General features: G+C 46.0%; 1 protein-coding gene across 1 annotated transcript in view; it reads left to right on the top strand.

Moving 5' to 3' along the window:
- Nucleotides 1–15664: 15664 nt before the first annotated feature.
- The window catches only part of TRPM8 (transient receptor potential cation channel, subfamily M, member 8), an 80931-nt gene continuing 71105 nt past the window's right edge, over nt 15665–25490 (top strand). The window contains exons 1-4 of the mRNA XM_008572257.1: nt 15665–15781; nt 19271–19344; nt 24998–25154; nt 25229–25406. Of these exons, the coding sequence (XP_008570479.1) occupies nt 15665–15781; nt 19271–19344; nt 24998–25154; nt 25229–25406 (526 nt within the window). The remainder of the gene's footprint in view (nt 15782–19270; nt 19345–24997; nt 25155–25228; nt 25407–25490) is intronic.

Raw genomic sequence — 25490 nt, 5'->3', positions numbered from 1 at the left:
TTCTTTCTCTCACTGTGGCTTCTCCCGCCTTCATGCACTCTGTAGGTCTTTCCGTCTTTTCCCCTGAGCTCTAGCAGCCCCAGCTTGTCAGTCATTGCTTTTTAATAGTTGTAAACTGTTTGATTGTGGGAGGGGGTGACTCTGGGGGGACCATCAATTTTGTCATCTTGATCAGAAGTCCAGCAATGTGTTAATTCTAATATAGTAAAATCATCTGGACACAGATCTTAAAATTTACCACAGTTGAACCTGTTCTGTGTAGTTATTTAAGTTGCTTAAATACTGAAATGATACAGTCCCTTAAATGTCTTCTGAATAACTGAGGAAAGAGAAGTGTTTTTCCTACAGTAACAAATTATATCAAAATAAGACAACTAAGATCTCTGGTTATTATTTCAAGGGCTCGTGTATTCTATCACGTTATTCCTCCCCCCCCAGAGAAAAAAGACAGTAGACAAGAGAAGATCAGCTCTTTTTTGCATTTAACAAAGGAGTGAAATGAACTCAGAATTTCCTTAAGACAGAGTTTAGAATGGGAACTGTATGAAGATAAAATGAAAGGAAAATTGTGATAAACATAATTAATGTAAATGCAGTAGTAGAACTCCCATATATTCAGGAAAGAGTAAATCTAATTAGTTGGGATTGAACAAGAGAATAGGAATTAGGGAGATGTTATAAAAACTCTCACTTGAAGAAAATTGTGAAAAGCTCACTAAAATTACAGCCTTTGCAAAAGAATAAAAAGGACCTGTCTCCTTCATATGCCCATGAAAACGTCATATTTTATGCTTCAGACTCATGGAGAGCTCCTCGGTTTTGTAGCATGGGTAGAATAGTTCCCTGGTGGTGGTGCTGATGCTTTGGCTCCTGCCTTCCTTATTGCTGCCTGCCTTGCAGCTGACCGTGGTGCTGGCGGGATCCTGGTGCCTCCTGGGCCCTTGCTGTTGAAAGTGTGTTCCCTGGACCAGCAGCGTCGCTCTTCCAGGAAAAGCTTGTTAGATATGTAGCATCCTAGGTTCTATCCCGCATCTACTGAATCAGAATCTGCATTTAACTAGCTTCACGAGTCATTCGTGCATACATGAAAGTTTGAGAAGCGCTACTCTTTATTGCTCCAGTGCAGAACCACTGGGAGTGTGAGATGGATGGCTAACGGCAGAAGGGAATTGTGGAAGGTGTGTGTACATGTGTGGATTGGTTTACATTAGGGCTGATCACTTGAGTGGCCTAAGGGTGGTTCAATAGTGTTTTGCAAGGGAGGATATGTGCATCTTGGGAAGCACATTTATGCTAGGAGCTTCCCATAGGATTGCTGTTTCTGGTACTTGTAAATGCATCCTGTACTGTTCATTGGTGTGCTAGAGGGTCTTATGGATCTCTACACTGGAAAGAAATTTGTCCAGGTATAAAATTGCTGTGGTTCAGAGGAGGAGTTGGGGTGGAAGCCACAGTTCCTATGGAATGGTGTGTTCTTCGTGGAGGAGTTGCCAAAGTCATAGCAATTCTGAGCTGGTGAGATAGTGAACCACCCATGATGATGTGGGAAGGATCTGGTTTGTTTTTGGCTGCCAGTGTATGGATCATGAATGGTAAAAGGTGAAACACTTTCTGGAACCCGGATGGTGAACTGGGGGCTGTGGTCAGAGAGAAAGGTCTCTTGGGATTCGCACACATTTTTGATGAAGGCCATGAAAGAGGTTGTGGAGCTGCCTCTTTTGGGGACCAAAGCAAGCAAGAAGTAAGCGAGGCTTTGGCCACCAAGAGAAATAGAGGGTGTTGCACAAATGGGAGGGAGTAACTCAGAGATTGGACACAGGTGCCACCAGCCTCCTTCTGGGCCATGCCATACTTTGGGATCTGTCTGAGTTGCCCCCTGAAGCAATGGTCTAGCACTTGTGTGCAGGCTTCCTCTGCCAGCCTACTTTGGTGGAGCAGACGCCCTGTGCTTTCTGCCCTCAGGGCTTTCCTAGGGTCACTCTGAGATGCCAGGAGATAGCGTGGTCAGCCCACAGGTCTAGAGCATATAATACACTCACTGGGAAGAACTCGGGTCTTGGCACCAGATCTGTTGCATGTCTGCACTTTGTGCTATGGTAAACTTTCACCTTCCTGATGAGCTACACCTATTTCAAAATTGTTAAAGGGTAAGTGGTGGGGATGGTTGGAGGATGCAGCTGGATGGAAGCCATGGAGCCTGCCGAAGTGAAGGGTAAGCCATTAATTCTCCCTGAGAGGGTGGAATATTGGACCTCCTGCCAGGGGAGGCCAAGAGATGAGGCTAAAGGTGGTACCCCCTTGGCCCTTTGCACTGTGGGGGGAGGATCTGTGACTTGGTGGGCCTCCCAGCTGGTGTGTTCATCAGCTGCACCAGTTCTTCCCGGGAGTTAGTGTCAGGTGAGCATCTGTGCCTCTTGTACAAGACACCTGATGCCCCTGAATGACTGGAGTTCTAACTTGTGCCCATTTCCGTCAGTTGCTGCCAGTGTGCAAAATTCTTTCCTCTGCTTGGCTGGGCCTGACACTCAGTTGGAGGAGCAGAATGGGCCCTGATGGTCTTCCTTCTAACTTCTGGATTTTGGTTTTCTAGCAATGGGAAGAAGCTTCTTCCTTCAATGGGAGTCAGTGGCCCTTGGGCCATGTGCCCACTCAACTAGTTCCTGAGGCTTCTCTCCCCACCAAAGCCTCAGGGGAAGGCCTAGGCTCCTGGAGAGGAGGTAAGGCTGGGGGACCTACCTGGAACTCCAGCTTCTCACATCTGGTCAAGAGCATGAGGCAAGATCAGGGACGGTAGCAAGGGGAGCCTGGACTTTGGGGCAGACTCTTCATGTGCTGCCCAAGGGGGCCTTCCCTGCACTGGACCAGAGGGCCTCATCCTTTCCACCAGCTCCCATGGAGCAGACTCAACCAGAGGGTGGACTGGTTGTGCACAATCTCCAGGGAAGGGGAGAGCCTGGCCCCAGTGCCTGGGAGAGGAGGTGAACGCCAGCAGCAGGAAACCTGGGGTTTGGAGTGGGAAGATGAAATACAGGGGAGCAGTTTGGGGAGATGGAAGGGAGCCCAGGTAAGGGCCTTGCCTTTCTGTTATATCTGGACACTTTTTATGGCCTGAGTATGTTTCCCATGAGGCTAGAGGTGTGGGGGCCACATGGCCCTGGGACTGCCTATTCACAGGAGGAGAACAGGCAATTGCTGCTTCCTAGAGGGATTCTTTGGGGGCACCAGTGGCCAAGAATCTCTCCCATGACCCAGTAGCTCAGAGTCGGTAAGTGCAGAAGGAGCCATGCTCTGGGTGAAACTGCTGATGTCAACCATTTATTTCCCTTCTCGCCCTCTTTGTGTCGGCCATACCAGACAACGACCCTTGGGGTGAAATCGGAGAGTCCTCTGTGGAGTGCGGCCACTTCTCTGTGTTGTTGCCCCATTCCTGCCTGCTGTGTTTTTACTCCAGGACAGCACCTTGGCCACCGCCCGGCAGGCTGTGTTTTTGACAGCATTTCTTCTGATGTCACCTGTTTCTTCAGAGCTAAGGTTCCTGAACTCTGCTGAACTCAGGCCCACCTGGAGGTCCTGGTTCAACAGGCCGAGGGTGGGGCCCTGGAGCTTCATTCTCAGCCCATGACCCTGAAATGTGGATGCAGGTGGACCATGGGACCACTGAGAAACACTGCTGGAAGTGCGTGGTGGAGGCTCACAGTCAAGAGGAGAGGCGGGCTCTTCACTTGCTTGGTGCAGGGCTGGGCAGCGGGAAGGAAGGCCGCTTCTCCCTGCTGCCCTCTGCAGAGCACATGGACGCAAAATTGGAGGGGATGAAATAAAAATTTGAGAAAGGGAGGATTCTAATTGGATTGGTATACCCGTCATGGCTGATCCTTTCAGGATTCCCCACAAAATCCTGACTCGTCCTAAGATGAAGGGCTAGATTCTGAGAGTTGAGGAGTTTCCCAAGGTCCCATAGTTAGCAGAGTCAGAGCCCTGTTAGAGGCTTCGTGTAACAACAAATATAGTAGTTAACCCAATGTACTTAAAAATGAGAAATAGAGGGTTAAGTTTTGAGGCTAATTTCAACGACAGTTTTTTCTGCTTCTAGAAGATGTTGTCACCAAGGATGTGCTATTGTTCTTGCTTGCTAATCTCTTGTAAATTCATAAATAGAGCTTTTATTTTTTATTTTTTTTAATTTTTTAATTTTTTATTTTTTTGTCTTTTGTCTGTGTCCGGCAACGGATCGCAACCCTCAGTGTTGCCCCCGTACCGGACCGGGGACCGGCAACGGGATTGCAAGCCTCGGTGTTGCTCCCGCGCCTCGCTCAGCCAGTGAGCGGGAGCCGGTCTGTACGTGGGATCCGAACCCTCGGACGGGAGCGCCACCGCGCTTCCCAAGCGGCGCACTATCCATTGCGCCACCGGGCCGGCCCATTCATTGAACATTTTTTAAAATTGTTTTTAATTGTGGTAAAATACACATAACATAGAATTCGCCGTTTAAGCCATTTTTAAGCAAACAGTTGAGTGGCATTAAGTGCATTCACATTGCTAGGCAACCATCACCACCATCCGTCTCAGGTTCATTCAGTTTTGACATGTTTTTTCAAGGCATAAAACACAGGGAAGCAAAGCTGAGAATCCGGGTCTGCATGTGCAGCAGGGCAGCCTGCTGGATTGGTCTATTGGCCTTAGTGGGGGAAGGAGGGTCTGGAGGAACAAGTACTATTCGCCTTTGAAACCTGCTTTGAGGCTGTAGGTGGGTGAAAACACCTCTGTCATGACTGATTTTGCTCAAAGAAGCCACCTTCTGGCATTGAAAGAGAGTGCAACAATGTAGTATTTAAAAAAATCTTTTAAAAATCTCAATTGGCCTTGGTAGATAAATTTGGGCATTTTGTTGAATCTTGGATAAAAGGGCAAATTTGTAGGTTATATTCCTACACCTGTGCCTCTCCATCTTTCTCTCTGTCTCCATCTCCCTTCCTCCCATTTCATGAGGACGCTTACTCACAGCAAGGCCCCATCCATGTCTGACTTTCAGCACTTGCTAAAGGCACTTGCACAGGACTCATTCAGGCCCCATCATACAGCACTTAATTTGCTGTGGATAAAACAAGTTTGAAATTAGAATGAAAATTGGGATAGAACAAACAACTTGACTGTTTAATAATCAGAAAATGAATGGGAAAAGTCCACACTAGCTTAACTAATTTCATTTTGAGACCAAGGTGGGTCACTTGGCTTCTGCTGTTTCTAAGTGTTACAGTAGAGCCTTTTTTGCCACTGGTAGACCAACCTGCTCCGCTGTGCAGAGGTGAAACTGGGGTGGGGACAGTGCCAACGCTTCCATCAGAATTCCTTGCTCTTCCTGGGGGTGTCCGTGGTGGCCCTTGCTGTTCCAGGGGAGGGGTTGAGTGACTTCTATACTGACTTTAGGAGCTGTATGAGTCTACCAGGGCTGCTGTAACAAAATACCACAGACTGGTGGGGGGCATGGTGCTTAAACAACAGACATTTATTTCCTCACACTCTGGAAGCTGGAGGTCTGAGATCAAGGTGTTGGCAGGGTCTTCTGAGACCTCTCACCTTGGCTGGCAGAGGGCCGTCTTCTCACGATGTCTTCACATGGCCTTTCTTCTATGTCCATCTGTGCCCCAATTTTCTCTTCTTATAGGGACACCAGTCATATTGGATTAGGACCCACCCTAATAACCTCATTTTAACTTAATTACCTCCGTTAAGACCCTATCTCCAAATACAGTCACATTCTGCGGTACTGGGGGTTAAGACTTCAACATACGAATTTGGAGGGCCATAATTCAGCCCACAACAGGGGCCAGATCCAGCGTTCTGGGAGCAGCAAGGCTGAGCTGTGGTTGCAGAAAGCATGCGGTAGGTGCAGCATCCAGGCCTGGGGATTGCACCTATCTCCTGGCTTTCCAGGATCCGAGGCCTCACAGGGACCGCATTTGCTTCCAGGCTTCTTTCCTGCGGTGCCTGGCCCCCCAGTTCATCCTGTGTATGACCATCAGAGCATGTGCCTCTCTCACGCTCACTAAGGACCTAGAGGGGTCGCCCATCAAATCAAATCTCAGCCCCCCAGTCTAGTACTCAGAGTCCCTTCAACCTTGTATATGTCATGGACCACCCTCTAGTCCCAGCTCAGAATTCTCCCCAACACATGCCCTCTGCAGCAGACCCCAAGCCAGTATCCTCCTATGGTTCTTTCTAGGCATATTTTAAACCCAAGGTAAAATTGGACACCCTGTTTTATAATCTACACTGATCACTTGGCAACACGTTTTGAATCTTTCCCTGTACATGCAGCTCTAAGTCAAGATGTTTAATTTCTGTGTAATACTCTACTGGATGAAAGCATGGTTCTCTGTCCACTGTCTTTCATCCCCACCTCCAGCTCATTCCTGCTGCTGCTGTTCCACTTTCTGCAACCTGCCACCATTGCCCCCTCACCTTCCACAAGTTTTCCCTGACCTGTTTAACCTGTTTTTATTTTTTTTTTTTATCACATGAAAGCATGCAGTTCATACTTCAGTGTCTATATGTTCTCACTTTCTAGTCTTTTCCAGTTCATTTGTTTGGCTTTTGAACCAGGTTTTAGGTTCTGTTTTCCAATTCCTTTACACCTCTTAACATGCCCGGTAGATGCTGCCTACACCACAGGCTGAGGAAGGAGACGTCTGGATCTACTGGCTCTGTCTGTATGTGCATGTGTGCTGGGTGGAGGTGGGGGTTGGGGAGGGAGATCACAGTTGTATGCGGGCTTAGTCCTAGGATCCACATTAAGGGTGTCTTTGAGATTTCTCTGATTCTGTTTCTTGCTGGCTCTCTTCTCACATGGGTCCTCATTCAAATGTGGAACCCATTATCTCCAGTCTTCCACAGCTCCCACCCTTCCCTACTGCCTTACGCTTGGCCACTACGTTCATTCTCATTACCTGTCTGACCCTTCGAGTCCTTGAGTTTGAGACTTCCATCTTTAGTTTTTTTGCCTCTCTCACTCTCTCTCTTTTTTTTTTTTTTAAAAAAAAAGATGACCGGTAAGGGGATCTTAGCCCTTGACTTGGTGTTGTCAGCACCACGCTCTCCCGAGTGAGCCACGGGCCGGCCCCTCTTTTCTCTCTCTTTATCAAGGGCGTTTTCTCCCTGAGTTGAATATTCTCATTGTAGGAGTTTCCACTACACTCCTATCCCTTCTCTCAGACCTTGCTCAAATCTTTCTGCCTTTACAAAAATATCCCTGGACACTCATTCTGTTTAATCTTTAATCCCTTTGCATTTGTATGCCTGTGTAATCAACTTTTAAATTACACTATCCTATTTCTACTTGTCTGTAGCATATACTTCATGCATAAATAAAGAACAGAAATGATAGCCAACATTGAAGGAGTGTTAGTTATAAGAAAACTGTTACGTTTGTGGTACATCATTTAAGTAAAATGACTAAAAGTTGTCCACTGGCAATTATTCCTTCTTCTAGTAGAGTTTTTACAAAGACAAAATGCAGTTTAAAGGGGACATGGAAGTAACTATAATAAAGCTGGCCTTGCTCAGCCTCCATGACACCCCCTACCCCTGCCTACCTGGCCCAATGCTGAATATATGTTGGTGTGGGGAAAGTTAACAAAATCTGCAAAAAAGCAATGTTGGTTAGGTTTCCTTTATGTAAGAATATTTTCCTAATCTTAATGAAGAGCTTTTAATTTATTAATCTTGTCATTACTTTCCATGATAAGCATTTCCCATTTCATTTGTGGTTTTTAAAATGTGCCTCTAATTGTAGAAATTAAATTTTAGTATGATTTAATACTGTAATACTATTGGCAAGCCAAGGGTGGGAATTTGGTGTCATTACTTTCTTAGCATTTAAAATACTGTGTTCTATAATTACGTATTCCTCACTCCTATTCAATTGCTAAATTGCTACTATATGCCATGGATTTAAGGGTCTTCTTTCAGTGGCTTACTTTTTTTTTTTTTTTTTTTTTTTTTTTGGTTCTTCTTCTTAAGGAGAAGGAGGTGGAGCTGAGAAGGCTCAGGTTATAAAAGGCTTCCTCCTCCTGCAGCAGACAAGCAGGATCTTTGGGGCGAAAGAAAATTCTGCCTGATAAACCACCACACATGGTACGTTATCAATTTTTGCTTTTTGTAGCTCCATAAATGTTGCCATTGCTGTAACGTGTAGAATTGATATGAGTTTAGTGTCTGAGAGAAGAGCATCATTTAGTTTTTTATAAAGATTTGAAACTAGGGGAAGACAAAATTCTAAGTTTCTCAGAGAGATGTGGGCATAAGCAGAATGCTGGTTCACAGATATATCTAGTCCTTGTTTGGATTTATTTTAAAATGTAGAAATCTTTGCTAGATTTTTTTGAAAAACTTAAAATATAATTACAGTTTTCTTTTTCTGATCGACTGAATTAGAAATTTCCTCAAATGAGCTTTATTTAAAAATCCACTGGCATGTTACCTCTGCAACTATCTGAATCAGTCCTATATTCTTGAACCTACTGGGAACATAATAAAACAAGTTTTACTTGAATCAAGACTATGGTGAAACACATCAAGAAAGCATGCATTCAAATAGTAAATATTCTTTGACAATAAAGAGAGAAAAGTATATTTGACTTGTTTTTGCATACTGTGGTTTCTTCTGTTTTTCAGCTTGTTGAAACACGTTCATCATTTGTATTATTTAGAAGCAAGAGAGAAACACTGAGGGGTTGGATGAATAATTAAAGGTTTTATTTCTATTTAATTTTGATTACATTATTGCCAATGTTGACTTTTTCAGTGTTAAGATTCTTAAGTTGAATGTAAGGAAACAGTTATTCCTTTAGTCTATTCTGTATGTGCTAATATAAATATACTTATCATGATAGGAGTTTTAGTTCTTCTAAATCTTGGGAGTGTAAGGAACTTCCTTTCAGGGTTGCAACTTTGGGTTTATAATTCATTAACATTTGGAACAAAGATGTTATCATCGAGCATTAATTTTTTTGGTCTTGCCTGAGAAGTGATGTTTGTTCTTGGCACCTGTAAAGACGGGAGGATTCCAGGCACCATAGAGACCCCTTCCACCCCCTTATTCTAGAAGGCTCTCAGTAAATAGCACCTTTGAGCATATCTGCTGCCTGTGTTCTACCTCTTGTCTCTCACCTCTGCTCTTTGGGAGCAGGATGCCTTGGAATCAGTGACTTCAGGAGCCTCCACTGGCTTTTGCCATTTTTCCAGTTTTTACCCATCTAGTCAAACTTCAAAAATTATGCTGACAATTAGAAAAACAGGATAATGCCTATAACAAAACAAATCTCAGGTCCTCTCTAGTGGTGACTGAGGTGTGCGGCAAAGGTGGACATTAACCCTTGCAGGCCCCTGCCGCTCCTGCACGCACCCCCATTGTGCTCCTGCCAGAATGAGGATGGAGAAGATTTCTCTGGATGGTGTCATTTATATTTGAAGCCTCTGCAAGTGTCACACTTGCCATTATAGTGAATAATTGATGGGCGCAAAGAGTGGAGATGGCTGAGGTTTGGTGTGGGGCCCTTTGGAACATTCTCCTCAGAGGATGAACGATCTTTTCCTCTCTCATTCAGTGCTACATAAGGAGAACATCATTCATTCATTCATTCATTCATTCATTTACCATAAAGAGACCTACAACTATACATCCTACTGGAAAATGAGATCTTATGATTGGTTCGACCATGGGGATATGTAGGCTAAAAGGCAATTTTAAAAACATGTCAAATGCCATCTTTGTATTAAGACAGCAACATAGCAGACTGACTTTTTTTGGGAGGGGGTGGGTTACTGAGCTCAAAGGATGCAAGAGTATTCTGTTGTTAATGGCTGACATCTACATTATTTGAAATTATTTATAAGCATCAATAATAAAAATAACACTATGGCCAACCTCTCCCCTAACAAACAAAATGGAGTTTCTAATTCTTTCTTTAAATTTTGATAGTATGTTAATATAGTAAAAATGATCATCTGTCCCTTCCCAAAGAGGGATTATAGTGGCACAAAGTAGCTTAAAGTTTAAAGGCTGGGTTCTTAAGCCAGCCTGCTTGGATTTGAATCCTATCTTCATTACTTACTATCTGTGTGACTTTGGGAAAGTTACCTGACCTCTCTGTGCCTTAGTTTCCTCATCCATCTAAAGGGAAAAATAATAATCCATAAAACTCATGGAAAGATTGAAAGAGTTGATACATGCTAAGAGCATAGCACAGTGCCTGGCACATAATAGGCACTACATAAAACACATCTGTTATTTATGACAGACATTTGGACAGTGTTCCTGTCCTGGTGGAGGTGTGTGTTTTACGTGGTAGCAGGACAAATTGTATTGTTCATAAATTCAAGTTGTGACTACAGAAGAACACTAAGCCAAAGTTTACATGATACCACCTCTTAGACATCTTGTCAATTACATGATTGTGTTTTTAGAAGATTTGATTACAAATTCTGAAAACATTTTATTGAAGTCTAAACGTGAGGGGGTCATGGGTGTTATTTGGAGCATCCTGGTTTGGCCCAGTGGTTCTCTAAGTGTGGCCCCAAGACCAGCATTATCATTAGCACCTGGGAACCTATCAGAGATGCAGAATCTGGAGCCTGCCTAGACCTCTGGAGCACTTGAGTTGGGGCCCAGCAATCTGAGCTTTCGTGAGTCCAGGAAGCCAGCCTGTGGAGTGAACAGGTGTTTCCCTGGATGGGAAACTGCAGAAACCATTGCTCTTTAGCTTGGAGCTGCTGTCCCTCCTGATAGGTAGGGTAGTGAATATCTTCACCATGTACTGTGAGGTTTTGAAAAATATGAATGACGTTTCAACAGGCCATTTTGACTGTAATTTTTACTGAGGTTACCTCCATGGTGGGTATTAGGATTCCATTAAGTTCATCAGGCCCATCTGAAATCTTTGAGTGTAAGAACCATAAATAAAAATAACCGAGATACTGATGAAAATATGAAAGCAAAGGTTTTACCTAGTTAAACAAATAACTGGCTGAACTCTCAGACACCTCTCTCCTGGGGTCCCCTCATTTGGGCCTGCCATGGGGATGCTTCCATTGCATCTTTCTTTAGTGAAAGAGCTTCAGCTGCATTCGGGACATTATAAGAAACAGCCTGCTAACTTTGGTGCTGTGGGTATGGCATTCTTGTGCCACAGGTGTTTCCCATTGTGTGGCCTGGTGTTCTTTTGGCATAGGCATTTTGTCTTTTAACTTATTACTTTGAAATAATTATGGCTTCATAAGAAGTTGAAAAAATAGTCCAGAGAGGTTCTATGTACGCTTTACTCAGTTTCCCCCAGTGGTTACATCGCACGTAACTCTCACACTAGATGCAAACCAGAAATTGACCGCCTACAGACTTTATTCAGATATTACCAGTTTTGCACGCACTTGGTGTATATGTAGCTTTATGCAATCTTACCACATGTAATTTGTGTAGATTTGTGTGACCACCGCCACGATCAATTATGAAACTGTCCCATCACTAGAAAGACCCTCCTCATGCTGCCCCTTATAATCACACGCGTTCTCTTCATCCCATGTCTCCCAAACTACAGGACAGGCCTCTGTATCAGGGAATGTGAGTTTGAAGTTACTTTATGGATGCTGTAACACTTGCATTTAACCATGTTTATTTCTTCTGCTTTGGCCACTAGTAAGATTAGGGTCCGTCCAATTTCTAGCAACCCTCCAGGACCTTAAAACAGGTTTCCCGTGAGGCTGGTGGAGCCCCCCACATTACCAGTTTCTTTCTCTTGTTTTAAACTCTGTTCACTTCTTTTTCTTTGGTTCCTCTGTATTAAGTAATATTTTAGTAAGTCTTTTTGAATATTTATCCACCAAGGTGAAACATAAACATTTAAACTGAAAAAAAAAAAAAAAGAATAAAAAGCTCTACCACATTTTCTCCATTTATTATTTAGATTTATCACTGCCCCCACCCTCACTCCCAGCCTCCCTGTCCCCCTTTCCTGAACTGCCAAAGTTACGAGTTGCTTGGGTGGCTTCCTTCCTAATTCCTCAAATCCCCGAGCATGTTTTTCTGCTGTACTCACAGTTGAATTGGCTGTCCCATACTGTTTAGCCATGCAGCAGGCTGTGCCATCTTGGTTTGTGTAAGTGCACCCTATGGTGTTTGAACAATGATAAAATCGCCTAAGGGGGTATTTCTCAGAATGTATTCCCGTCATTAAGAGACACATGACTGTATCTGTTTTCATGTGTCTTAAACATTATGTTAACATATATATATATAATATGTTAATATATAACATGTTACATATAACATATAAACCTGTTAATATATATTTATAATGCAGTCACTTTCCCTATAGTGATAGCTCCCTTTGCTGAAGATATCCTATGTGACAGTTGCTGAGCCACTTTTGTAAAGAGGCTGAGAGGGTCAGAGGCTCACTCAAGGTCATAGGGTTAGTGGTTGAACCCAAGTTGACTGTCTCTAAAGCTAGAGCTTTTCACCACTATGATTTCTTGCCTCCTCCTTTTTTTTCTACTCTGAATAAGTCATAGTAATTTTTCCATGTCATTAAAATACACCCCTTATGGCACTATTGTCTTATTTCTTCTGGGTGTTGATGTTCTCTTATGGATGAAAATTTAGTCATTTCCAATTTTCCCTACTGTAAATAGCAATGAACATCTTCTGAGTATAACTTTTTATGTGTTTTTTCATTCTTTTATCTATATTCTCCAAAGCCAATTTATTGGGTCAACAACAATAATTTTTAAATGCCTTGCTACATTATTGGCAAATTGCTTTGCAGGAAGTAAAACAGTTTTTACCCCTGCCCAATCATAGGAGAGTGCCTGCCCTACCGCGCCCTTCCCCACATCAAATACTGTCATCCGAAAACTCCCCCCTCTTGGTGTGTTGCTGTTGGTGAACTCTTTCTGTTTTTATTGCAAAGGAGGTTTAGTATGTCTTCATGTTGATTAGCGATTTGCGTTCCCTTGTTTGGTGGATTTCGATTCCAGCCTTTGCCCATTTTTCTAGCAGGTTTTGCGTTGCTGGATCTGGTGGTGTGCTTTTGCTAATTCTCCTTGGCATGTGACGTGTTGACTAATTTCTCCAGCTACGACGATGACGTTCTCTCCCCTCCTAGTTTTCCGCCTGTCTTTCCAGTTTGCTCCCCTTCGGGGAGTTGATCCTCTGCTCACCCTCTCCTCTCACTCACTAGGACCTCCTGGGGAGCTCTCCCAATCTTTTGTCCTGGGCCTTATGTCCTTTCTTCCAATGCTTCTTTCCTGTTAAGTCTTTTTTTTTTTTTTTTTGTCTTTTGTCTTTTTCCGTGTCCGGCAACGGATCGCAACCCTCAGTGTTGCCCCGTACCGGACCGGGGACCGGCAACGGGAGTGCAACCCTCGGTGTTGCTCCCGCGCCTCGCCCAGCCAGTGAGCGGGAACCGGTCTGTATGTGGGATCCGAACCCTCGGGCGGGAGCGCCGCCACGCTTCCCAAGCGGCGCACTTATCCAGTGCGCCACCGGGCCGGCCCCCCTGTTAAGTCTTAAATCCTCAAACAATGTGTCTAGAAGACCAATAAACCCGTATTCCTGGAATAGTTGTTGTAAAGGGTGCCTAGTCTCATAATCAATCAACTTGAATAGCAACTGGCTTCAGAGAACTAGTTAGAAACTAACACCTAATAAAGGTGTTTGAACTGTCAGAGCAGGGCAGCTTGCAGGGCAGCTCACGTGGCTTTCCCATTGCCCGTCTGATAGAAATGTGACTAAACAGCAAAAATAGCCTTTTTTCATTGCAACGAAATAAGCAGTTTCATTGTGAGGAAAATGAAATCATTTCCTAACTGTGGTGCCCTACTCAGAAGCAATTTGCTGTATGGGAATCATAGTGGATACCTTGCAGGACTGATTTGTGGTTTTACAATAATGTATGTAAAGTACCAATTAATGCTTGGAGCCTCTCTTTGAAATGCCTGGGGAGAGAAGTAAAAGAAGCATCAGTGTTTTAAACAGTCTGGACCAAACATTTCAGAGCAGATATTAAAGAAGTGTCCAGTCTCTGTGGCATGGGGAGTTTTGTGGCTGGCCTGGGAGGGATGATTTGGTACCACTAGGCCAAGGCCAGGAACAGAGTGTTGCCAAGTGGTGGGTCTGCTGTACGTCTTAGACCTTTCTGCATCCAGGTGTTACGGAAAGCAACATAGAAGTAGTTTGCAAACCAAGGGAGGATTTGCAAGGGGGTACTGATTTATTCAAATTATTCACTTAAATATTTATACAGATCTATTTCATGCACTGTGCCAGGCCTGGAAGTCTAGCGGTGAACAAGACAGACAGTCCTTGGCCTCAGCAAGCTAACCAGGGCCAGACAGATCATTAAACACATCATGACACATCAGCTTTGTGCAGAGTAGATGGTAACTGGGTGCCTGCCCCAGCCTGGATATTGTGGGGCACCTCCCTGAAGAAAGGATGTGTAAACTGAGGCCTGGAGGATGAGCAGGAGATGACGAGGTGGAAGGGTCCGGGGAAGAGGGTGGGACTGCAGATGGGAAAGGTGGGGCCCAGGGAAGTAGCAGTGTCCTGAGGGAGAGTGGGGCGGGTGCTGTCAGGCTGGGGAAGCGAGCAGTGCCCTGGGTGGCTACTGTGGACAACCAGAGAGCCTTGGGAGGGGTGAGGAGGAGGAATTGCCACTGGGATGTGGTAGTGACAGGGAGGAGCCTGGCGCCAACACGAGGGGACTCAGGGAGGTGCAGGTGTATGGGAAGGATGATGCTTTTGTTCTAGAAATGTCCTGTTTAGTGCCTCTGCAGGATGTACAGGCAGGTTGGGCGGGCTGTCGATGGCTTTTATCTGGAGCTTGTCATATGGGTCTGAGTTAGAGTTTGGGAGACAAGGATGGAGAGAAGGCTCCTGAAGTGTGGGATGGGAGCATCTCAGAGTGTGAACACAGTGTGGATAGCTCTGGAAGCATCTCCACAACAGATGAGGTTCCTGTAGTGCCCAGGCTGATGGCCTGGGGGGGAGCTGCCAGCCCTCCCTGGGGCCCACGTGCCTGCTTCAGAGTCTCAGGGTGACCTGGGGCATGTTGATCCTCATGCCCTACCCACCACTGTCGTTCAAGTTCCTTTTGCCCCCTTTGCTTGACTGGGCCAGGACCAGGATTCCTCTCCCACAGCCCACAGCCACCTCTCTGGCCAATACAAGCTGTTGGTTCTAGTTTATTTTGCAAATTCCCTTTATTCCAAATGCATTCCCGTATCAGGTAGATATTGCAAGCCCTGTACATGTGGTTCTCTGTGCTGGATGAGGCAGTCTGTCCTCTCTGTGCTGTCTGGTGTGATAGTGGCAATATGGTGCCATGCACGCAGCCACCACGGAGAGGGGTCATCCAGGACAGGCTGCCAACCAGGCACGAGAGACCAGGGATGGTGTTGAGGGGCGGAAACCCCAGCTGAGTCCCGGAGGATGGAGAGGAATGAGGGGCAGGGATACAATTAGCCTGGTGGGCAGGACGGAGCATGGGACGCTGCACTTGGTGAGGAGGAGAGGGTGGAGGGAGAGAGTGTTGGGTAAAGCTTTGAAGGAAGCCCTGTTACTGTCTGTAACCCAAACTTGTTCCTCCCACCCTCCCAAATCTTCACAGAAAAGATGTCGTTTGAGGGAGCCAGGCTCAGCATGAGAAACAGGAGGAATGGCACTTTGGACAGCACCCGGACCCTGTACTCCAACGTGTCCCGGAGCACAGACGTGTCTTGCAGTGAAAGTGTAAGTCGCGGAGTCCCCAGCCAGCTCCGCTTCCACTTTAGACAGCGTTACTCTGGTGGTTAGATTATTTGTGGACTATTCCTCCTGCTCTACAGAGGTCATACCTCAGTGTGCAGTATTTGTTTCTTGAGTTATTTTGTCGAATGTAGACTGTTTCCTTTTCTATGGTGTCTTCCAAGCATTTGTTTTAAAGGTTATAACTTATAACCTTAACGCCATTAAATAATGAATTTGCTGACTGACTTTCAGGAAACTTTAAATACTGCATTTTAAATATTTGTTTCACTATTCACGACCTGGTGCTCTTGCTTTCGTTCCTGTTTGTTCAGGACTGATTCTAGAATCTATGTCCCTTCTCCACCTCTGTGGCCAGGGGTCTCCCTTTGGGTCCCTCTGCATTTGTTCTTGTCATAGCCTCCCGACTGTACCCCGTCTCCCCTCATTCCAAGCCGGACTCCATGTTGCCTTCAGGACACAGATGTGCCCAGCATGGCTGCTTAGAGGAGCTGGACTCGGGTGGGGCGCCAGCAGGAGTCGGTCTCCTCCATGTCACACTGTCCCCTCCCTGGCCTGCTGTCCCCGTGTGTGGGTCTCTCCCACAGGGCCATGTCAGATACTCTCGATCTGTACCAGACATAAAGACAACACTGTGGTCTGACATCCAGGATCCCTTCCGACTACAGTGTGGAATGTCAGGATAGTGGCTAGCTTTAGAAACAAAGGGGAGGAGTGGGAAGGGGGTTTTGGGGTGCCGGCCATGTCAGTATTTTGATTTGACTGGTGGGTTACATAGGGGCTGACTCTGAAAACACAAAAACGCGCAAGAACCTTCTGCCCTCCTCCAGCTGGGATCTGCTTCCCAGGGCTGCAGCTAGGAAGTGAGGCACTGGGTGCAACATCTAAGGAGGCGCCAGCTCTCAGGAGCCACCCTGGCACCTGTGTGGCCCGAGACTGAGCGCCTCCTTAGATTTTGCTCCCCTGTCTCACTTTAGTGCTGGCCCTGTGAGAAACAGTGGGTTGAGGGCGGTGGGGGCATCTCCAGCGTTCCCCTGACTCTTCTTCTTTAATCCCAAGTGATGAAGCACCTCTAGGAGGGCCCTTGCGATGGGTCCACTTGGTCTCAGGCATCAGTGCCCCTGGGAAGTGGGCAAAGGCTGATTCTTCCTCCTGTCCTGCTCCTGTGCTCCTGGGTCTCCTCCCCTCCCAGATGCAGCAGCCCTCGGGGGTAGAAGTGTTGAGACCACCCAAGGGCGTCTCAGTTCTGGGGGGTTCATGTTTGCCTCCTGAGCATCTATACCTCTGCAAAGTGCATTTTCAGAGGGAATTTTTAGCAACAAGAGTTTTTTTTTTTTAAATTATCACTCCTCCACGATCATCGATTTCATGAGCTTACACAGCTGGTGAGTTTTCTTCTTTTCTTCATTTGTGTTAAGTAGACTTGAAATTAGTTAAGTGGATAAAGAATATTATGGGGAAAAATGGGCATTATGGATTTCCAGAATTTTGGTGTACAGGTGAGTGTAGAAACTATCTTGCTTTCTAAATTTTTGTTGTGAAATACACACAAAAAAGAATGTATAGATGTAAATTTTCAGCTTAAAGAAGAATATTAAGATGAACGCCCCAGTACCCACCACCAGCTTGAGAAACAGGGTATCACCAGCCCTTTGGAAGCCCCCCACGTACCCTCCCCGTTGGGTTTCCTTTCTCCTGTCAGAGGTTATAACCACTACCTTGAATTTTGTGTTATCCATTCCTTGCTTTTAATAATAATTTTATGTCTTGGATATATATATATATATATCTCCCTAAACATTATGTTGTTTAGCTTCATCTTTTTTGACATACATGGACTCACACTGTAAGTGTTCTTTTGTGAGCTCTTTTTTGGCCCCATACTGTGTTTCTGGGATGCATCTGCACTGAGCCATGCAGCAGTAGATTCATCTGCTGCTGTGCAGTGCCCTGCCTCGTGAATGCTGATCCAGCCTAAGGGGTGGGCATTTGGGTTTCTGGTTTTTGCTATTAGGAGTGATACCACTCTGAACATTCCTGGATGTGGAAGCAGGTGCTCCCTGGAAAATGTTCTTTGGATGGAGGCTGGTGGGAGAAGGTGAACACCTTTCCCTTAGGGGTTCTGGGTTTAAAACATGGGATTTATGGAAAAATTTCTGTTAAGAGAGTTGGGAAGAGGAGGCCCGTGGTTCTCATTCTTTGGTATCTTGAACTTGCGGGGAGTGGATAGGGAAGGGGGACACTGTGGACTTCTTTCCAGGAGAGGGGGCCCCCCTCCTTTTGTACCGCCCAGCTAGTGATGACCTCACTGCGGGGGATAAAGAGTCAGGGCTGGCTTCCGTGCCAGTGGCCTGTCCTGTGAGGCCAACTGTGCACGAAGTTGTCTGAACTCTCCAGCTGCCAAGGCAGGGTGACCTGCCTGAAGCAGATTTTGGTTCCAAAGCCCCTAGCAGCCCCAGTCCCCCAGGGCAAAGCAGCCCCTGAAGATGAAAACTCACAGCAGTCATTCTGAGTATGCGGCTCGCCCTCGTGACAACCACGCCTCGCTCTCCATAAGGACTGTTCCTTGGGGAGGTAACTTTAGTGGCATTGGTGGACTATTTTCTCATGCCCTCCCCTCAACCCCCGCAGGGTATCAGTTGCCTTTTTAATTTTGCCAACCCGCTGGGTGTGAAAGGGAATTTTATTGTGGCTTTACGTCACGCTGGCCTCGGTACTGAAGAGGTTGAGCTTCTTTTCATAGGCGCATGGGTGACTGTGTTCTCTTTTGGTCAATGTCTGCTCTTGCTATTTTTCCCCATTGGGTTGTTTGTCTTATTCTTACTGATTTTATAGTTCTTATATATTCTGGCTACCATTCCTATGATAATAATACTAATACATGTTGCAAAATTCTTCTCCCAGTTTGAGGAGTGTAGATATTTTTGGAGCTTTTAAAAATCTGTTTCTAAATAGTTTGCTTCTTCCAATTTAAGGACATTTTTGGTTTATAAAGACTTTTGGTTGTCTGTCAGAATTAGGCCCAGATGTTCCCAACACCTTGTCTAGGGGGGGACAGATGCAATTATGGAAGGAGTTTTGGGAATATATCTTCTTTTAAAGAGCAAGCGTTAAGAGGAGTGAGAATCAGCATTGATACATTACTTATGCCAAACTATCCTTCAATGCTTACATTACCCCTGGTAGCCTTAGAGGTGGAAAAACATAATTTGCGTGTGTACGATGTCACTTATGTACAAAATAACTCCAAGTAACTGGGGAAATTTTCACTCAGTTACAAAAATTTAAATGTGTGCCTCTTAAAAAACTGTGTGCTCTATAATCATGAAACAAAGGCTGGATGCTATGAACATCTGGTAAACCCTTAAAGCATCTGAAGTAAGATTACGACATGTTTAGTATTCATTAATATCAACAGGAGGTGATATTAATAAATAAATTAGTAATGTGTTATCCATTGTGCTTTCTCTAAAGGACTTGGTGAATTTCATTCAAGCAAATTTTAAGAAACGGGAATGTGTCTTCTTTACCAAAGATTCCAAGGCCACGTAAGCTATTTTCTGTCCATCTTTGCTTTTCATGTTCGAAAATAAATTATTAACCACCATTACAACAAACAAGCAAATGCTTACCAGTTCATTATTAACGATGTTTACATCTTATAATTCTCAGAAATGGGGCATGAGCAGGAAGGACTTGGCAAGTAGCTTGAAGTCGTTCCTTAGAGCTGTAAGATTTTGTTTTATATTTTTAGCTTTGGCAAGAGTTGGTAAAGTCACCAAGAGAGGCTGTCACTCCCTTCAGTATTCCCTTGAGCCTGGGAGCCCACCCGAGTGGCCGCGGCAGGCAGTAGCTTGCGTGTGCCCCTGTGTTAAGCTGGCTGGCTCCTCCATCAGGCCTTTCTTCCCCCTGCTTACGCTGAGCCTTTCCATCTAATTGGGAGTTCATCTCTCTGAGTCTCCTGTGTTTTGGAACTCCAAGGCTGCTTTACAAAAGCTATGGGAGCAGCTCCCTGCAGCTCGGCACACAGGAGATCCTCAATCAACATTAGTTAATGAGCAAGTGAGTGAATGAATGGGTTGACTACTGTGGACCATTCTCGCAGGAGATGTAGCTGGATCTAATTAAACAATTTTTTTTTTGTCCTTTTTTGTGAACGGCCGCACTGCGCTCAGCCAGTGAGTGCACCGGGGCCATCTCTATATAGGATCCGAACCTGCGGCGGGAGTGCTGCTGCACTCCCAGCGCCGCACTCTCCCGAGTGAGCCACGGGGTCAGCCCTAATTAAACAATTTTAATCCTACCTCCCACTCTCTTTGTTCCTCTCTTCCCCCTCCCTTTTGCCTGCTGGTGATAGAAGAAAAAATTTAGCTATTAATCGATTGGAAGTTGCTGCTGTAGTTTATAATTAAAGGACTGACCCTCTGTTGAACAGAGGCAGTGAACAGGAAAGCCCGGGTAGGAGTGTCAGCATCAGCCTTAGTTCCAGTCTTGACTTGGCTGCTTCTCCACTGTATGACCTTGAGCCAATCGTTCTTTTTCTGCACCTAATTCTCTTATCCTGAAAATCTAGCAAAAGTAGAGCTCATGGGTCATGGTAAGGATTCAAGGAGGTAGCACATACAGTACCTTCCATAATGCCTCAGAGCATAAAAGGCTCTCAATTGACGTGTTTTCTTACTTCATGTGAATCAGAAAATGAATACCAGAAACACTAGGAGATCTCTACTATGTCAGTGGTACGAACTGACTCATCGTGAGTCATTCTGTCAGAGTACAAACTCTGTGCATCAGCTATTTACTGAATGTTTTACTGAAGGATTTTGCTGTTACTCTGTTCGTTTGGCTGGTACAAAACACAGTCTGGATTCATTCATTCACTCAACAAACATTTTCTGAGCATGTGCTGTGTCCCAGGACTTTTCATATTCCATTGCTAACACTAAACCCTTCTCACAAGGCAGCTGTGTTATCATTTGACACATGAACAAGTGAGGCTCGGAGGGTCCAGAACTTCACCCAGGGTCACATGGCCAGTGGGAGATGGATCAGGGAACTGAACCCAGGCCTTCTGATTCCACGCTGTGCCTTCTCTTTATCCCCAGCTGCCTCCCTTTCTAAGAATGACACTGCCTCAGGCAGATCAAATTCATCAACACTTTCTCATCTAACTGGCTTATGTGAAAGTGAGGAGGCCCACATCTCTCCACTCTAACCCCTAGTGATGTCTGTTTCTTGAGCAGTCACTGGTGGGTGATGCTGGACCACTGCCCCTGCTGCTGCGTGCCCTCTGAGACATGCTGCCTGCTTAGGGACCATCTCCTGGCTCTCCTGAGGGAGCAAGCCTCTGGATCCGGGTTTGTCCTCTTTAGTGCTCACTTCCTCGGCCACGCTGGGTTCCAGGTAGAAACAGGAAGAATGCTACTTTCACAATAGCAGCCCTGTGCAGTAGAACTTTCCTCCATGATGGAAACATTCCATATCTGGGCTGTCCGATATGATAGCCACCAGCCATGTGTGACTACTGAGCACTTGAAATTTGGCTAGGACAACCAAGGAACTGAATTTTCAACTTTATTTAATTTTACTTAATTTAAATATAAAATTAAATAGCCCCATTTGGTTAGTGGCTACCGTATTGGACAGTGTAGCTCTATAAGATTCAGATTTGGTCCAAGGGGTAGAACTAGGGTCCTGATGCCCTCCCGTCCCCTCTATCTTATCCCTGTCATCCCCATCCTTCCTCCAGGAATCTGCGCTCCTGATGCTTTCCTTGCAAACCCTCTTCTCTATTTGTAAAGCAATACATGCCGATTGGTGCTTGGAGGGCTTCCAGCCCACAAACCATCAAGATGGAGCCAGACAACTTTCTTGATCAAAGTCGCCTGAGACACACCCTTACCCTTGGCAGGGAAAAGGGCTCAAGAGTCTGTCTTTAGTTGTAACAAGGACAGGTGGAGTGGAAATTTTCACCCCCATCCTGCAATTAGCTTGGGTGGGTGTGGACAGATCCCAAAGGACAGTGGGTCAGTAACAGCCATGGAGAGAGGAGAGGGACATCGGGAAGCAGCCTTGGCTCAGGAAGTACTCTAGGACTTAGTAAGAGACAGGGCTGAGGAAACTGTGCTCCTTTCTTGTTCACTTTTTTTTCTTGGCCAAACTGAGTGATTCCCCTGGGAACCATTACACAACGGAGGCAGGGTTGCTACTGGAGGGGAGATTTAAGATCCAATCTCTAGCTAAGTTTTTATAGCTCCAGAAAAATGTTTTGACAAATATTTTAATTAAGGATAATTTCCATGCTCTATAGTAATTAAGACTTTCAGTTACAAGGAGCTCAATTAGCTTAACGTAAAAGTGGGACATACTATAAGGAAACAGGAATGCCACCAAAGAGCAGAGAGTGGCTGAGCCTCTTGCATGGTTAGAAACCATGACTGGACATGTGGGGACTCAATGCGTCCTCTCTGCCCACCTCTCCCTGCACACATGCTTTCTTCTCAGTGGGGACACCATCATGTTGTATTGCTTGGGTCTTCCGTGTCACAGGCTTAGGCCTGGAGAGAGAAGGGAGCAGCTTTTTTGGTCCTAATTCCAAATTCACAAGATAGGGATGCCTATGTCAATCCTGGATTAACTTCCTGTCCCTGGGCCTATCAACTGTGCATAGTTCCACAGGACTCAGCTGAATGAATAGGCTCATCTTGATCCAACCGTGTAGATGAGGTTGGGGAGTAAGGACAGTCTCACCAGGATCCGTGTCAAATGTGTCATCTCCAGCAGGGAGCAGAAGTGATATATCATCATCAGCCTCCCCCTTAGGACAGTGGGCTGCATGTGAAGATTCCTGATGAGAGATGCATTCTTTCCTCATTATAGAATCTCTTTGTTGAGTGGCTTTGGTAGTGACCCTGGGCTTCCAGGACTTTCAGAAGATTGCTATGAGCAGAGCAACTCCAGGTCCATGTAACACAATAGAAGTCAACTATTTCCAGGCAGTAGAAACTTGGCTACAATTTGGACTGGAATCCATCTGCTTCTGGAGTGGTCATAAAGCTTGCCTAAAAAGCAACTAGTTTCTGCTTGTACTGTATTTTTTGAAACAGTCGTAGAAATGCATATCACTATTATCATCTCATAGATGAAAATGTGATCTAAACGGCCACAGAATGTTTTAGAATTAACCTTACTTTTTGCCATATATCAAATAAGCTGATCAGTGCAGAAGACCTTGAGAATACCACCGTTCCTGTGGTCATGATAGCTATGTACACTTAAGCTCATCTTCTGGAAGGAAAAAATAATCTACTATAAAAATCAGTGAGGATGGATGAGGATACAAACTATTTATAAGAAGACCAATCAGTGTGTTCACTTACTCATTTGTTCATTCATTCATTCAGAGGATATTTGCTGAATTCCCTTATGTGCCAGGGACATTGGTGCAGAGAATAACAGATAAGAGTCCAGCCAGAAGCAAACCCTAACAGGATTTCCTCAGTTCATATATCTTTATTGGGGTTGGCCTGTTCAGGGAATCATTGCTCCAGGGTCACCATGTATGGCTGTCTGGGCTGTGTACTGCACAAGAATACTGGGGTGAGTGGGGGTCGAATCCTGTAATCTGTCCCTGCCCCCTGGCAGCACAGGCCCACATCTACAGGAGGGAGATGCCTTTTCTAGTAGGTTGGTGGTGAGGATGACCACATACTTAACTGTGGGAACTGGGACACTGAAAAGAGTGACACAGGCTCTGATCCTATTAGGACTTGGGCAACAGATGTAAACTGGGACCATCCCGGGCAAATCAGGACATTCACTCACTCACTGGTGGTGGCCCTGTCTTGCTCCATTGTTCCTTTGCTCTCTCAGAAAAAGGAGAGCTCTGCCCCTCCGGCCTGTTTCAGGGAACAAACGTGTCTCTCATGTTGCTATTTTCCAGCCTCCTCAGAAAGAACTCTCCACTCCCCTTTCCTAGCACCCTTCTGGATCTTGTCCAAAGACTGACTGGAGAGCCAAGAGGGAGACAGACAGGACCCAGGGGGTGGGACAGGAGGAGATGAACAGTGCCTTGCTAGGGGAGAGCGGCTCTTGGCCAAATCAGAATTGTCATTCATCTCGTTGAAGACCACAACCCTCGGGACGTAATACAGCCCAGATAGAGGGGTCAAAAAGTCATGGACTGTGTTTTTACATTTGTTTTTTATTGCATTTGTGCTTCTTTTCTGTTGCCTCTGCCTTTGTTATTCCTTGATTTGCATGTATGCCACCACCATCAACTAAAAGTCACCTTGACAGGACACGTGCCACGTGCCAGGCTCAGCTAGACTCTGCATCATTTCCAACCCCCTACAAGACTGATAGGAGAGGGATCGTGTGAGGATAAAAGGAGGTGTTTTGTTGGTTCCTCAATGCACTTTGCCAGGTTTTTTAACTTAGCTTTTCCCAAGGGACCGTGAGCCGCTTAAGGTCAGGAGTCACATCCAGCTGATCTTGGGATGCCGTGAAGCTCAGCCCAGGTCTGACTCACAATGGCTTTGCCAACAATATTTCTTCAACGATTATAGTACATTGCAGAAGAGGGAGAGGAAGAGGATTTACTGTTCACTGTGTATCCTTCCATCTTCTTCTAATTTCATATCATGCATATGTATCATCTAATAATCAATTAAATTTAGTTTCATTGCACTTTTAAAGGGAAGAACTACTGTTTACAGACAAATTTACAGCAATTTGTCCTCGTCTAGCCCAAGTTACTGAAAGTCTCCCAAGCAGTTAATGTCTAATATGGAAAAAAGGTCTCCCCAGCGAGTACAGCCCAGGGCTCCCTGCCTTTTGGAGGAGCGTTACCGGCTGGGCAAACTGGCAGGGTGGGCACTGAGGCACAAGTCTGCCCCAGGGCCCCTGTGTCATATGAACAGTTTCCGGATTTCTGAGGCCCAGCCCCACGGCAGCCTCAGGGCTCCTCGCAGGGACGGTGGCTTCCTTGCGGGCAGGGCCCTGCTCCTCTTCTGCCCAGCTCTCAGCACACTGCCAGCTTGTTGGGGGGTGGACCACAACCAACAGGGATAACGCACCAGGGCAGTTCCTGCACAGCCCACTGAGCTGATGAAGACGGTCTGAGAGCAGGACTCGATGGTCTCATTTCCTTTTGTGTCTGTCTGAGCTAACGCCTCTTCCCGCCACCCCGGTTCCGCGCAGGGAGGACGTGTGCAAGTGTGGCTACGCCCGGAGCCAGCACGCGCCAGGCGCGCAGGTCAACCAGAGCGAGAAGTGGAGTTACAAGAAACACACCAAGGAGCTTCCCACCGACGCCTTTGGGGACGTTCAGTTCGAGACGCTGGGGAAGAAGGGCAAGGTAGGCCACGGGGACCCGCGGCAGCCACCGACGCTGTGCCAAGGCCGACCTGATGTCCTCCCCCCTCCCCACAGTACATCCGTCTGTCCTGCGACACGGACGCGGAGACCCTCTACGAGCTGCTCACCCAGCACTGGCACCTGAAGACGCCCAACCTTGTCATTTCCGTGACCGGTGGCGCCAAGAACTTCGCCCTGAAGCCGCGCATGCGCAAGATCTTCAGCCGGCTCATCTACATCGCGCAGTCCAAAGGTGCGGGGGGCGGGGCGGGGCCGGGCCCTGTGCTGGGCGGGGTGCCCGAGGTCCCTGTGCAGATCATCCGCAGAGTCCAGGTGC

Source organism: Galeopterus variegatus, unplaced genomic scaffold, assembly GCF_000696425.1.
Source record: "Galeopterus variegatus unplaced genomic scaffold, G_variegatus-3.0.2 Scaffold769, whole genome shotgun sequence".
Lineage (NCBI taxonomy): Eukaryota > Metazoa > Chordata > Mammalia > Dermoptera > Cynocephalidae > Galeopterus > Galeopterus variegatus.
Note: the sequence above shows the minus strand (reverse complement) of the source record. Positions and strands in the feature narration are given on the sequence as shown.